General features: G+C 34.1%; 1 protein-coding gene across 6 annotated transcripts in view; it reads left to right on the top strand.

Moving 5' to 3' along the window:
- Positions 1-16,328, top strand: part of NIPBL (NIPBL, cohesin loading factor) — a 123,259-nt gene that overhangs the window by 91,493 nt on the left and 15,438 nt on the right. For all 6 annotated transcript variants that reach the window (XM_023755012.1, XM_023755008.1, XM_023755010.1 and 3 more), the window contains 8 exons: positions 5,447-5,555; positions 7,051-7,187; positions 10,076-10,216; positions 10,326-10,419; positions 10,832-10,986; positions 11,732-11,822; positions 14,852-15,025; positions 15,419-15,609. In XM_023755012.1, the coding sequence (XP_023610780.1) occupies positions 5,447-5,555; positions 7,051-7,187; positions 10,076-10,216; positions 10,326-10,419; positions 10,832-10,986; positions 11,732-11,822; positions 14,852-15,025; positions 15,419-15,609 (1,092 nt within the window). The remainder of the gene's footprint in view (positions 1-5,446; positions 5,556-7,050; positions 7,188-10,075; positions 10,217-10,325; positions 10,420-10,831; positions 10,987-11,731; positions 11,823-14,851; positions 15,026-15,418; positions 15,610-16,328) is intronic.

Consider the following 16,328-nt stretch of genomic DNA (forward strand, 5'->3'; position numbering starts at 1 on the left):
ATAATTTACTGTCTAATGAAGTTGATTTCTTCTGTTTACTTTTAAATTTTTAGCTTTTAAATTTTAAACAATATTTCTAGTAATAAAATAGTATTTAATGATATTTTAACAACCAAAATGTTTTATTGAGGCATAATTTACATGCAAAAATATTCACTAATTTTAGGTATACAGTTTTATTAATTTTAATAATTATATACAGTGATGTAACCTCCAGCACAATTAAGATATAGAATATCACCCTTAAAAGCTTCCTTATGCCTCTTTGTAAAGGATCCCCTCCCTCTGACCCTAGGAAACCACGGGTCTACCTTTTGTCACTATAATTGTACCTTTTGTAGAATTTTATTTCAGTGGAATCATGCAGCTTGAATGATTACAAGTCCAGTTGGCTTAAGCTGTGTTTTCTCTTAATTAGGAGAATATTGGCGGTATATTAATATTTTATTCCTTCTTATTGATAAGTGGTATCAATAATATCATCATTTCTTTTTTCAATTTTATTTATTAAGTTGATTGGGGTAACATTGGTCAACATGAACATATAGGTGTCAGGTGTGGGTTTCTATGTTACAAGATTTGTATATTGCACCATGTGCCCACCACCCAAAGTAAATATTCTCCTGTCACCTTGTATTAGGACCCTTTGTCCCTCAACCCCCTTCCCTCTAGCAACCACCGCACTGTTTGTGTTAATGAGTTTCAGTTTTATATCCCACACTAGAGGCCTGATGCACAGTGCAAGGGGCTCAGCCCCTGCTGCTGCAGCTTCGTCTGGAAGGACGTCCAGAAGGACATCTGGTCTAATTAGCATATTGCCCTTTTATTATAGATATGAGTGAAATCATATGGTTCTTAGCTTTTTCTGACTGACTTATTTCACTTAGCATAATGTTCTCAGAGTCCATCAATGTTGTTGCAAATGGCACTGTTTCGTCCTTTTTTATACAGCAACATGAATGAACAATAAGAATTTATGCAGAGTAAAGGAAGCTTTACACCAAGCATGTTCAAACTAAAGGCTAACACAGGCCAAATAAACCAGGTTTAAGTTTATGTGGGCTTCAAAAAAACAAAAGCTTCAATTTTCGTAGAAACGTAGGTTTATTTCAATAGAGACATGCTGAATACAAAGGGCTGAAATAAATGTGTAATCGTTAACATAAAATAATAGAACATTTTAATAAAAATTAATATTTTTTCTTGAACATTAATTTACCAGACACTGAATAACTGCACAAATTAATAAGCGTAATGCAAATAAACCTATTTTTCTTGTTCTCTGAAAGCAAAATATTTCCTGTTGCTCACACCAAACAAGTCAGTCCAAGACTAATGACGTGGCAAGGCTACTAAAATATTTGCTGCTAGTATTAGTGGAGAGAAATGGTGCGCCTGTGCATAAGGGAAATAAATGCAGCACAATTATAATAATCAGTCATTAGCAAACATTGTAGTTCGTTATTAATAATTATGTATAACAGGATATTGTAAAAATTAAGTTATGAAATTTTTATGAAGGCGTTTCTTACATACTGGTATATTGGCTGGACCGCAAAAATATTCATTGTGGGTCACATGCAGCCTGCGGGCTGCCAGTTTGACATGATTGCTTTAGACAGAAGAGTACATACAGTGGGGCCTTGACTTACGAGTTTAATTCGTTCCGAGACCAAGCTCGTTAAGGAGCTCCTTAACTCAAATTACTCTATCAACTCAATGCAAAAAATCCGCGGAGAGACAGCTGGTATCTCAAAAAACTCGTTAGTCGGGACACTCGTAAGTCAAGGCCCCACTGTATATTGCAGGGGGCCAGGGATTGGCTTGGAAGAAATATGAGAGAACTTTTGGGGTAATGGTAGTAGTCTGTCAGTGGTTCTAATAGTTATCAAGAACACCTGTGATTTGTCAGAAATGCAAGTGCTAAGGCTTTACCCCAGGCTTTGTTAATCAGTAACTCCGAAGGCGGGGCTCATCATTGCATATGTAAACAGCTTCTCCAGATGGTTCTGATAAACTAAAGATGGAGAACTGCTGTTCTGTATCTTTGTTGGAGTTTGAATTACAATGGTGAATGCATGTAATAAAACTCGACAAATGTACACTGAAGATTTATACATTTCATGTAAATTTTATCTCAAAAGAAAAGGGGGGTATACTGATATCTATGATTTACTTTTAAATACATCCAAAGTAAGGTGTGTATGTACATATTCATAAGCATACATATTTACATACTCATGGTTTAGCATCAGTGTGTATGTGTGGTTTAACATTAAAGAGTAAATATTTCAGTAATCATTTCAGAGGACACAGGACATTTCAAAATAAAATTTAATACCCTTGAATGATAACTTCTAACAAACTAAGAATAAAATAAAATTTGACAGAATAAACTGCAAAACCTAAAATGAAAGTTGCGCTAAATGGGAGAATGTTAAAAGATCTCATCAAAATCAAGTACAAAAAATATTCATCAAACATGTCAAGGTGATTATAAAATGTGTTTGGAAAAGTAAAGAACTACTAGTAAATAATAATTGTTGCCTCTGAAAAATACACAAATAGTGATTTGCCTTACCATACATCGGGACTAATTTTTAAAAATATAATACTTAAGATATTATGATACTAAAGAAGAACTAACACCTATCCTTCTCAAACTATTCCAAAAAGTTCTAGAGTAGGGAAGACTCCCAAGGTTATTTTAAGATTGTATGGTTCTAAATAGACCAACGGAACAAGATAGAGAGCCTAGTAATAACCCTCCACATATATAGGTTATAATTACTATAAAACAGAAGTGGCACTGCAGTTAATATGGAAAGGATTTTCAGTAAATGGGCTGGGACCACTGGCTTTCTATAAGGAATTTTTTTTAATTGATTCCTACTTCAACTAAACAATCAATGCAATATAGATTAAAGGAAATCTTTTAAAACTTGTAAGAAAATAGTATGTGAATACATTTTTGAAATTTTGGGGGGAAAGATTTCTTAAATAAGACACAAAAGCCATTAACCTTAAGAAGAGGTTGATAAATTTTACTACCTTAATATGAAGAACATTTAGGAATCAAAAGACCTCTTAAAGAAAGTGAAAACACAAGTCACCAACCGAGAAAAGATACTTGACATATATGTAACTGAGAAACTTATTAAGAAGATATAACGAACTCCTCACCTGCAAACCAATATAAGGCAAGAGTCCTGGCAGAAAAATGAGTAAAAGTCATGACTAGGCATTTTATAGAGGAAATAGCACATATGGCCTTTATGGTGTTCAACCTTATTAGTAATTCAGGGAATAACAAATCTAGACCACATTTTACACCCACTTGATTGGTAAAAATTGAGAAGTCAGATGGTAAATTTTCGAGAAGAAATTAATTAAATATCTTTTTTAAAATATATTTTATTGATTTTTTACAGAGAGGAAGGGAGAGGGATAGAGAGTTAGAAACATCAATGAGAGAGAAACATCGATCAGCTGCCTCCTGCACACTCCCTACTGGGGATGTGCCTGCAACCAAGGTACATGCCCTTGACCGGAATCGAACCTGGGACCCTTGAGTCCGCAGGCTCACGCTCTATCAACTGAGCCAAACCGGTTAGGGCAATTAAATATCTCTTAAACACTGCTACTAATTGAGAAAATATTACAACCAATTTTTTAAAACGGCATTATTTCATAAAGTTGAGCATTCATGTGTCCTATGATCCAGCAATTTCGCTGTGAGGTACATATAGCCAATAGAATCTTGCATATGTGCACCTGAAGACAAATGAAAGAGTGTTCATTATACCACTAAAATTGTAGTTATCCTATCTTCAGAAGAATGGATAAATGAACTGCAGTATAGACACACAATGGCTTGTTATGTAGTGGTGAAAACAAATAACAGTTACATGCAACAGCCTGGATGGATGACAGTTAGTGGCATAATGTTGAATGAAAAAGACAAAAAGATATAGACAACTACATCCCGTATACCTTTTACAAAGTTGAAAAATCAGGCACGATTATAAACAGTATACAGCTTAGAAAATTTTTTAAAGCAAAGAAATGATCAAATTCCTCATAGTGGTTACCTTGAAAGTGAAAAAGGAAGATACCATAATGGAAGGAGCACATTGGGAAATATAAATTATTGGAACTATTCTTATTCTTGAGTTGAGTTCACAGTGAATTGTTGTAAATAAATTAAAACGGCACCTATAGTATTGATGGTGTGTCATAAACCAACATTTTGATTAGTACTTTTGTGCGTACTTGATGTCTTGGAGAAGAAAGAGCAAAAACGGGTGAGGGAATCGTTTTCTACTCCTGCCTGGAAAAGACCAGGCCAGCATGTGATTTTAATCACTGCTTAAGGAATTAAGTTATGGAGTAGGACAAAGAATTTGCTGTTCAGAATTGAAACTGGGTAAATTAAAGTCTTCTGCTTTGATTTATTTAAGTTTGAGGTGGGGGCAGTGTATGTGTTATGTTATTCTGTTTGCTATTAGTTGATTTAATCATCCATGCATCTTGCAGTGAAAGTGTAAATGTATGCATTCCAGTACCAGCCAGGTTTTTTTAAGTTTAATGTGAAATTTTATTTAATTCCTCAGTTATACTAGCCACATTTCAAGTATTAAGTATATGCATGTGGCTCAGGGCAACCATATTGGACAGCACAGATATAGAACATTTCCATCATTGCAGAAACTTATATTGGACAGCATTAGAATTCTTCACAGAAATCAAATACACATTTCAACTTATTTAATATCCCCAGAGTTGTATTAGCTAATCATTAAACAAAATAGATATGCCTCAGATGACTTTATCATTGCATTGAGCTATGATTATGAAAGATTGAATGGGATGGGGTTTTGGGGGGGTGTTTTTAGTGGGGTTGGCTATAGTTAGACTGATCTCTTCCTTATCTCGTTCATAACACTTTTCTAACATTGTTTATTAATAATTTGGCAAAGGATAACACAGAAGAAATCTAGACTTATGTTTTATAATTCCAAGATTTAAGGTGCAATTCAGATATAGTTACAATTATATAAATGATGTAATTAACACATATAATTTTTGAGACATTAAAGGACTTGGAATAATGAGGAATGGAATTCTTTAAAATAATTCAATTAACATTGAGTGGTACTCTTAAAAGAAGGTCACCTTTCTAATTTCTCTCATATCCTACCTCAGGTCCCACATACAGCAATTTAAATACTTCATACTAAAATTGTTTGAAAGTATTTATAAATTACTGGTTTATAACTTATTTTTTAAACATTTGTTTTATATTTTTGTTTATTTGCATTTTCAGTATTAAATTGTTAATAACAAATTGAAAAGCTTATTATGGACACATTAAATGCGTTTTTATTATTATTGCCTAATGAATAATTATACTGGGATCTTTTTTTTTATATATATACATATATAGTTGTTGAAGTCCGAAGAGGATTCCTCATATAAACCTGTGAAGAAAGCTTGTACTCAACTTGTTGATAACCTAGTTGAGCACATTCTTAAATATGAGGAATCTCTAGCTGGTAAGACATTTTATATATTGGTCATTAAGTTGATTTTATAAGATATTTTAAAATACTTTGGGCATATTTCTCATTTTTGCCTCTGGCTCTGCTTAGCCTAATACTGAACTACTTTACTCTTGAATGAAATCTGTTTTTTGTTTGATGTTGCAGCCTTGATTATATTGTTAAGGTTGACTAAGATTATCTAGAGCAATAAAGCATGGGCCTCGTCTCTCACATATCTTTCAGTAGCATATCATTTTAGATGTCATATTAAACAAGAATAAAAAGAAATCCAGGGGCTAATACATACTTAGCTAATTGAACTCATTCAAAAACTGTTTGATATATTTTTAATCCTATAAAATTTTCTCTCAAAATGAAATTGGTTTAACTATTATAAAAATGTTTTTAAATGATTTGTAGTATATTCCTAATATTAATTTTAATTGTTATATAAAAATGTGCTTAATCTTGCTTGAGCTAGTAAGCTATTAATATCTTTAATTTAAAAATTTTCTTAAATATTAGTGTTATATTATTTAGCAAATTAATCAGTGGCAAGTCTAAAATTATTAATCAAATATAAATAATTATATGAAAACTATAAAAGTCAGATTTGCTATCTATTGCTTAAAGCACACAAGACTAACATGACTTGTATCACCTGATGTACATTAATGAGGAACAATATTGGGGGTCATTCTCCAATATGGGGGCCAGTTGCCTCTTACAGAGGTACATTTATGGCACCTACGGAAACTTGATACCCTTTATATTTTTATACAGTATTTTTTCTTTAATGTTTTCTTCTTTTTTTCTTTTTTCTTCATTTTCCATGTGTACCTTTTTTTTCTTTTTTTCTTTTTGTTCTGTTTTCTCTATCCTAGATTTTAAGGGTGATACTGTTGTCTCTTGATATTAAAAAGTTGCTAATCTCCTCTAAAAACTAATTTGCCATCCAAGAACCATTCTAACTAGCAACATTTTCCTCTCGCCTGAATAGTGTTTTGTTTTCCTTTTTAATGTAGCACTGGTCCAACTTCTTAATTTCTCACTCCCATCTTTTAACATCTTCTACAGCTTCATTGTTCCCCCAGTATCTTTTAAACACAGTATCACCTCAGCTAAATTGGTTTTGTCTCCCTTTGCTAACTTTCTTTCCCATATTGACTTTTATCCATTTTTAGATATAACCAACATCCTGTCTCTTCCCAAAAGCCCATCTCTAAACTTCCGAACTTCTATTCTGTTTTTTAACTTAAATCCTCCTCCCCTCAGGGAAAACATTTGCCTTCTATAGAGCAGCCTCTTTGTCCTTTATTCTTAATATATGTAATTTATATATTAAAGATAAAAATGAAGTGCAGGAAGTCTAGTATCATAAGAAACTTTAATGAGTTATATTAAGGAATCTATTCAGAGGATAATATTGAGTAATTTAAATAATAGTCTATATAATTTTCACTGCCTTGTCATATTTTAGTGTCTTATTTCTTGTTCGTTTTTTCAGACTCTGACAATAAAGGTGTGAACTCTGGAAGATTGGTGGCTTGCATAACCACTTTGTTCTTATTCAGCAAAATAAGACCCCAGCTCATGGTTAAACATGCCATGACGATGCAGCCCTACCTCACCACTAAATGTAGTGTAAGTATAGAGCTTCCTGGTTTTCTCTTTATAGAAACCATGTACTAAATATTTTAACTTTAGCATTCAGTGTCATTCATATTTCACTGACAGATGACAGTTATTTTCAGTGACAGATCAACTGTTATGTACTCAAATTTTTGTTCTAATATTTATAGCAAGCTATCTACAAACATTTTTCTGATGTATTAAGTTCAGGCACCATTTCTCATTAAGCCAAACACTCTATATATGCTTAATGAATGTAACTATTATTAAGATCACAAAGCTAAATGAGGTAGAGTTCTATCATTGAGAAACTTAATGTCTTTTGGATTCTGAGTTTGCTTTTAATTTGTCATTTTTAGTATGTTTTATTTTATTTTTATTTTTACAATACACCAATATGTTGAATATGGAAATTTAGTATGTCACAGATGTTAGGCTGTTATTTTAAGTTAATATTTCCCCCGATCCCTACCCCCCGCCCCCCCCGCCCCGTGTCTTGTGTCCAGTATGTTTTATTTTAAACATTTATTTTTACAGGCTTATTACAAACACTAAATTTTAAAATACTTTGAAAACTTTATAATGTCGTTTTTCTGTTTTCTCAGTTTTCCTAAGAAACTAATTTTAACAATTTTCTCTAGTAAATTTGTTTTGCTGCTGTAGTCCGATTTTTGTGTGCTGTAAATTAATAAGTTCTAAATGAAAATCTTAGGATGTCCTGAGAAATGTTAAGAATTGAGGAAAACCCTAACGAAGTGGTTCTCAACCTTCCTAATGCTGCGACCCTTTAATACAGTTCCTCATGTTGTGGTAACCCCCAATTTCATTGTTACAAATTGAACATAATTAAAGCATAGTGATTAATCACAAAAACAATATGTAATTATATATGTGTTTTCCAATGGTCTTAGGCGACCCCTGTGAAAGGGTCGTTTGACCCCCCAAAGGGGTCGCGACCCACAGGTTGAGAACCACTGCCTAACCGGTTTGGCTCAGTGGATAGAGCGTCGGCCTGCGGACTGAAGGGTCCCAGGTTCGATTCCAGTCAAGGGCATGTACCTTGGTTGCACGCACATCCCCAATAGGAGGTGTGTAGAAGGCAGCTGATCGATGTTTCTCTCTCATCGATGTTTCTAACTCTCTATCTCCTTCCTCTCTGTAAAAAATCAATAAAATATATTTTTTAAAAAAGAATTGAGGAAAGTAGCAGAAGATAAGTATATAAAATCAACATATTATACTTGCCAGACCCTACTTCTATTTTTAGAGCTTGTGTTACATCCAGAAATAAATGGATTAATATATAATCTTATGGTTGATAATAATAGCTAATATTTACTGAGCTTAATGCCAAGCACTGTGAAGAATTTTACATACATTCTCTCATTTACTTTGTGAGGTCGATACCATTCTTGTCTGTTTTACAGATAAGGAAACGAAAGCTTAGAGAATATAAATATCTTGCCAATATTGCACAGTCAACCAGTCCCAGTCTGTTTGCCTCTAGAATCTGGACTGTAATGTAATTTGCATAAATAGTACTCGTTTGAAACAACATTTTTTGGAAAGTAGGTTTACTTTAAAAAACATTTTGTAACTAAAAAATTAAACATTTATAATTTTTTATATTTATGCAAATACAGAGTTTTGCATAAAGACAGTATTCCCCGCATTTGCACAAAATCCTTCTAAGACCCCCAGTGGATGTCTGAAACTGCAGATAGTACCAAACCTTACGTGTACTGTGTTTTTTCCTATACATGCATACCCTCTCACTTAAAGGAAGCACTGTATGGCTTCTCTTTGGCACATCTCAGTTGCCAGCATCACTACTCCTGTACTTGAAGGCCATTATGAAGTAAAATAAGGGTTACTTGAACACAAGCACTTCGATCCTGGGAAAGTCAGTCTGATAAGTCAAGATGGCTACTAAGTGACTAACAGGCAGGGAATGTAAATATCATGAATATGCTGGACAAAGGAATGATTCATGTCCTGGACAGGATGGAATGGGACAGCACAAGATTTTATCACGCTACTTAGAACGGCGCGCTATTTAAAACTTATGTATTGTTTATTTCTGGAATTTTCCATTTAATAATTTTCAGTTGTAGTTGACCCCAGGTCACTGAAATCATGGAAGGGGAACCACAGATAAGGGAGACTACTGTAAGCCTACCTTACATATGATAAATGCTTTTTTTGATTTTTTGTGTGGTCTTTTTTTACATTAAATCCAAGATTTTATTGTTCTTATGCTTTTGTTGATAAATTAAGGATCCAGTCATAAAAAGGATAACACAGGGCTTCTCAACCTCAGCACTATTGACATTTAGGGCTGGATTATTTTTTGTTGTCAAGAACTGTTCTGACCATTGTAGGATATTTGACAAGCATCTCCTATCCACTGGATTCCAGTAGTGCCCCCCATACCCTTTTTGTGATAACCAAAAATGTCTTCAGATATTGTCAAATATTCCTTGGGGGACAAACTCACCCCTAGTTGAGAAACTACTCGGTTAATATACCCCATTTTGAAAAATACTAATATTAAAACCTGTATCAATCTAGTAAAATTCTCTGTTAATATTTAAATACTTTTGTTCAGAATTGTCTTGTATAAATTTTAGGGGTAAAAACAGTAACTGTGACATTATAATTAAGTGACCCAAAGATCACATGGTAAGTTAGTGGCATAGCTAGAATCCAGGATCCTAAAACTGAGACTCTTCCCTTCATACTTTAAAAAAGCTCTTTTCTAAATGGGTTGTGTTGTGGTGTGTTTTTTTTTTTATAACAAATTTTATATATTTAATACTTCAACCTCCAGGTAAATAGAACTGTATATAGTTTCTTTTTAGATTTTTTATACTCATAAAGTACTAATTTTATCCTTTTAGACACAAAATGATTTCATGGTTATCTGCAATGTTGCAAAAATCCTAGAACTGGTGGTACCACTGATGGAGCATCCAAGTGAAACTTTCCTTGCCACTATTGAAGAAGATCTAATGAAGCTGATCATCAAATATGGCATGACTGTAAGCATTCTATCGATTATTACGCAGTTCGCAAATAAGAACTTAATCTTTTGTTTTTATCTTTGTCTTTAACTTTTGTCTAAATAGCAATCTTTTCTGTATCTTTTAGGTAGTGCAACATTGTGTGAGCTGTCTTGGGGCTGTTGTAAATAAAGTGACACAAAATTTTAAATTTGTATGGGCCTGTTTCAATAGATACTATGGTAAGTTCAATGTCTGGACTTTAAAATTATTCTGCTAGATTCTGCAGTGTCCTCCTTTTTAATGCATCTGATTAAGGGTAGTATTTAGGGAATTGTAGGAGGTGTGATATTAGAAATGGTATTTTGTAGTATCTTTTGTATTCTCTTAATAACCCAATAAGATTACATAAGAAATGTATCTCCTCTAAGTAAATGTTGGCAAGTTTTCTTCCCAGTATGTAAAATAAAATTTAAATATTTTTTCTTACATTAATTCTCTTAGACTCTAAGGAGTGTCCTCATAATTCTAGACATATTTAATACTTAGAACTATTAGTAAAATTCAGTTGTGATTCATTAGCAATAATCATTTGAACATAATAATTTAAGACTTAAGGGTTTGTTATAAATGAATATTACTTAACTTTATCAGGTGCCATTTCAAAATTAAAAATTCAGCACCAAGAGGATCCAAATAACACTTCACTTCTATCAAACAAACCAGCACTTCTTAGATCCCTTTTCACTGTTGGAGCACTATGTCGGCATTTTGATTTTGATCTGGAAGATTTTAAGGGCAACAGTAAGGTAAAGATCTTAATATTAATTACTTAGTATGTTGTAATAAAAAAGAACTGTGTAACCCTGTCAACGGAAAATGACTAAAATGACCCAGGATGAAGGCAGCATTAGTCTGATTTAATGAGCACTCTGGACAGTGCTACTCAAAATATGGTCCTCAGACTGCTGATCTATGAACTGTTTATTACTGGTCTGTGATAAGATAAGTAAGCACAGCTTATATCAGCTTTATAAGAGTAGGTGCAGCCCTGACCGGTTTGGCTCAGCGGATAGAGCGTCGGCCTGCGTACTCAAGGGTCCCAGGTTCCATTCCGGTCAAGGGCATGTACCTTGGTTGCGGGCACATCCCCAGAGGGAGGTGTATAGGAGGCAGCTGATTAATGTTTCTCTTTCATCAGTTTCTAACTCTCTATTCCTCTCCCTTCCTCTCTGTAAAAAATCAATAAAATACATTTTTTTTTAAAAAGAGAGAGTAGGTGCACTGTTTAGGTCAGCAGCTGACTTTAGTTTTTTCACTTTCTCAGTGCGTGAATAGTACATTATTTACATTCTGGCACAAGTCTCTGTCACAGATCTTTATTTTGAATGTCACTATTCTAAAATTTATTGATTTACAAACTTATTGGTGACTTATTCTTTAGTCAAGTTTGCATGTGGACATTCTCATTGCTTGCTATTAGGTATTTTTTTCCTTTATAGTTAAAAACTGATCTAAATTACCCTTCTTTTTAATACTGATTTTTCCCCTTAGGTTAACATAAAGGATAAAGTACTTGAACTATTGATGTATTTTACAAAACATTCAGATGAAGAAGTACAAACAAAAGCCATCATCGGTCTAGGTAAGTTAAGTCTGTATTTCATTATAGTTTTAGTTGTTTGAGAGGTTGAGCCAGTTTTAAAATATTGTGAGTCTAAACTGTTCATTTATTTATGTATGTTTCTATTCATAGTAGGGTCTGCTGTGTAGAATATAGGAATGGGTGTTAAAACACCTGGATTCCACCGTAGCCGGTTTGGCTCAGTGGATAGAGCGTCGGCCTGCGGACTGAAAGGTCCCAGGTTCAATTCGGTAGGGCATGTACCTTTGTTGCAGGCACATCCCCAGTGGGGCATGTGCAGGAGGCAGCTGATCGATGTTTCTCTCTATCGATGTTTCTAACTCTATCCCTCTCCCTTCCTCTCTGTAAAAAACCAATAAAATATATTTTAAAAAAAAAAAAAAAAAAAACCTGGATTCCATTCCTGGCCAGCCAATGACTTCCTGGTGACCTTGAGCAAGTCACGTAACTTCTCTGTTAATCAATTTCCTCATTAATAAAATAGAGATGACAGTACTGTCTCCTTCCCCTATTTTATAGGGTTTCATAAGAACATTCATTCAAGCCCAGCCGGTGTGTCTCAATGGTTGAGCGTTGACCTATGAAACAGGAGGTCACGGGTCAATTCCTAATCAGGCACATGCCCAGGTTGTGGGCTCAATCCCCAGTGTGGGGCGTGCAGGAGGCAGCCGGTCAATGACTCTCTCTCATCATTGATGTTTCTCTCTCTCTCTCTCTCTCTCTCTCTCTCTCTCTCTCTCTCTCTCTCTCTCCCTTCTTCTCTGAAATAAAAATTTTTTAAAAAATGTATTTTTTAAAAAATATTCATTCAAGCACTTTGATACAGAATGATGATTTAGAAGAATTTTGTGCTATTGTATGTTTTTTAAATTGTTTAGGTGTTTTGTTTTGTTTTGTTTTGTAAAGCTTTATCGTTATATTTGCCTGCCATTTCTAGTACAGATAGTGGGCAGTCTACACTGGCTTTTTTTAATACAGAAATACTTGAAACAATTTGGATGTATATCTGTCCCATATTATTTTTTTAGGAACTTTGATGTAGCAAATGCATGCCTTTGCAGAAGGTTAGGGTTTGTGTCTTATTTGGATGGGTTATGGAATACAGGAGAAATAGGAAAAGACAGCACTAAAGTACCTGAATTAAATGCACTTTAAAACAATACAAGAACAGTACTCTGTCCAGGTTTTTGTTTTTTATTGTTTGTTTTTTGTGCAAATACATGTGAAATTACTTAATAAAGGTAATAACTTACTTTGAAACTTTATTTTGGTAGCATTAACAAGGTTTATAATTTAATATGTATGGACAATCATTTATATTAATCTTTTGAACTAAAATAGAGTAATAAAAGATTCTAAGTTATTCAAATCTCATTAAACATTTACTGATTTCTTTAAATAAATTTAAATTTGTTATCATATTTCTCCTTCCCTTTCAGAAATTACATTTAGCAAATATAGTAAAAATTCAGATATCACTTATTAGGAAATTATATTGATAACTGCAAGCCAAATGTGTACCTTTGAATATTTAGTCTGGACATAAGCTATATAAAGTGGCAAAACTAATAGTACTACATTTGTTTCAGAGAACAAGTAACAGCTAACCCTTGAACAACATGGGGGTTAGGAGCACCCACTCTCACACATTTGAAAATCTACGTTATAACTTTTGACTCCCAAAACATTTAGTTATCCTTTAGTATCTGAGGGACTGGTTCCAGGACTCGACCTTATACTAAAATCCAAAGAAGCCCAAGTCGCTTTTATAAATTGGCAGAGAGCATTGTATACAGTCAGCCCTCCACATCCACAGATCACAAATACTGTTATCGACCTGTGGTTGGTTGAATTCACAACGTGAAACCCAGGGATTCAGAGGGCCCACTGTGTATTTATTGGGGCGTGGGAAATGTGTGTATAAGTGGACCCACATAGTTCAAGCTCATGTTATCCAAGGGTCAACTATATGTAAATTTTTTAAATTGATTTTTAGAGAGAGAGGAAGGGAGAGATAGAAACATCAATCAGCTGCCTCCTGCCTGCCCCCTACTGGGAATGGAGGTGGAGCCTGGAAACAACCCCCACCCCCGCATGTGCCCTGCCCAGGAAGGAAATCAATGACCTCTTGGTGCGCAGGAGGACGCTCAACCCACTGAGCAACACTGGCCAGGCTGTAAATATTAGCTTAAATAAGCAATACCATCTAAAAAATAGATAGGTGCCTCTAGACCAGTTAATGAAAAAAATCTTGCCTGGGCCATAGTTATCCTGTGTGACCTTGGGCTAGTTATCTGATCACTCTATGCTTTGAATTTAGTTTGTTATTTGGTATCAATAATACTTGCTATCATCAAGGATCTTCATTTTATTTCACATAAATCACTATTTTATACAAATAAGCATGTATAATAGTAATTTATATTAACTTGTGGTTATAGAATTCAGCTTTGTGGCTTCATTTAATATTTTTAGCTTTATTTTGAAGTATTCTGTTTCATCAACTGGATATATTTAAATTTGTTTTTAAAATAATGCCAAAATAGTACTTTCTGCTAGGGATCTAAAATATGTTTGTAGACATTACCTCTTAAATCCTGAAAACATCCCTTTGAGGTAGGTGGGTGGTAAATATTATTGTCCCCATTTTACAGATGGAGAATTGAGGCACAGAGAGATTATGTGACACACCCAAGGTCACACTACAAGTCAGTGGTGGAGCCAGAAATAGAACCCAAGACTCCTGACTCCTAATCCATCCCCCTAGCCAGTAGACCCTGCTCCCTCCTCAAGGTTTCCTCTTGTGTGAAATACTCCTTTGAAATGCAATTTCTTGTTTTTAATTCATGGGGAAAGAAGTGCCTGCTCTAATACTTCTCTAGGTAAGGCCACCAGCATATTCTTCCAGTCGTTCTAAGTTTTAAGTTTTGAAATAAGGAGTTTTTTATGTAATTTATCGACATTGTCACTAAATATTATATTTAATTTTACTATGACTATATCAAAAGATTTTTTTCTCATTTCTTTAGGATTTGCCTTCATTCAGCATCCAAGTCTAATGTTTGAGCAAGAGGTGAAAAATCTATATAATAATATCTTATCTGATAAGAACTCCTCAGTAAATTTAAAAATACAAGTGTTAAAAAACCTCCAGACCTACCTACAAGAAGAGGACACACGAATGCAGCAGGCAGATAGAGACTGTAAGTGAAAATATATTTTTTAATGTCGCAGTTTGGCTACAGTTAAAATACTCTGACTCATTTTTAATCCAGGTATCAAAATTTCCTTATCTATTAGATGAAGGAATTTAGTTCAGAAGGCATCCTTAAGTCCATAGATAGGCTAGGCTTAAGGGTATTCATAAACTCCCTAAAATTATACAATTTAATACAGGTGTAGTCATTAACATTTTGAGGGAGGAGAGGGATTGTAGTTCTCAAAGGGACCTCTAACAGAGACCCAAAAAAAAAAAAGACGAGCCATTGAGCCAGAGCACTAGCTCTAACATTTGGTGCTTTTGGTTGTGGTCTGCTTTGGTATATTTAAGTAAAGGTTAGTGTACATGTTCTTAATACCTTTACTTCCTTTTGTAGGGAAGAAAGTTGCAAAACAGGAAGATTTAAAAGAAATGGGTGATGTTTCCTCAGGGATGAGTAGTTCCATCATGCAGCTTTACCTCAAACAGGTGCTTGAGGCGTTTTTTCACACCCAATCCAGTGTACGCCACTTTGCCCTAAATGTCATTGCATTGACTCTAAACCAAGGTCTTATTCATCCAGTTCAGGTAAGTGTGTTTTAGAAAGCAGAACTTATTAAAAGAGCCAGATGTGTTGTCATTTGATGACATTGTGATGAGATAATAAGTAGTTCTTTATTCCTCTTAGTTGTTAATTTGGGGTTGGGGTTTGGGTTTTATGTTTGTTTTTTTGTTTTTTGGTCCTAAACTCTTGATTCCAAGTTTTAGTCCATCTCTTTGGTTGTCCTTATTGCAAATACTCATATATTTATAATGTCTCTATTAAAGAAACTTCTCATTTATATTGGCAGAACATGTACTCAGAATGATTTTCTAAGTAGGGATGTTTGATTTGTTTTAATTCAAGTTGACTGATCCCAAAGAGCCAACAGCATGTAATGCCAAGAGAGTTTACTGGGATAAGAGCGTAATCTCTTACACTAGGGTGGATTTTTGTCCACAGAAAAGTATATTGTGTAATCTGAGCTCAGTTCCTTCATCTGCAAATTAGAGGTAACATCATCTACCCACACCTCAAAGCATTGATGTGAGGACTAATGATATAATGAAGACATATTAGTGTTACTAAGGATTGGCAGCTAATGCTGATGTAGTAGCATACATCTGACATGTTCAGGAGTGCCACAGGCTACAGAAGTGAATTTATTAGGTAAACAAAGCCTATTACCCTTCACCATTTTCATTTTGGCTATTTTTCATGGAACTTTTCCTAAAACATGCTTTATGTAAATGTGCTGTATTCTTCC

Source organism: Myotis lucifugus, unplaced genomic scaffold (genome assembly GCF_000147115.1).
Source record: "Myotis lucifugus unplaced genomic scaffold, Myoluc2.0 scaffold_68, whole genome shotgun sequence".
Lineage (NCBI taxonomy): Eukaryota > Metazoa > Chordata > Mammalia > Chiroptera > Vespertilionidae > Myotis > Myotis lucifugus.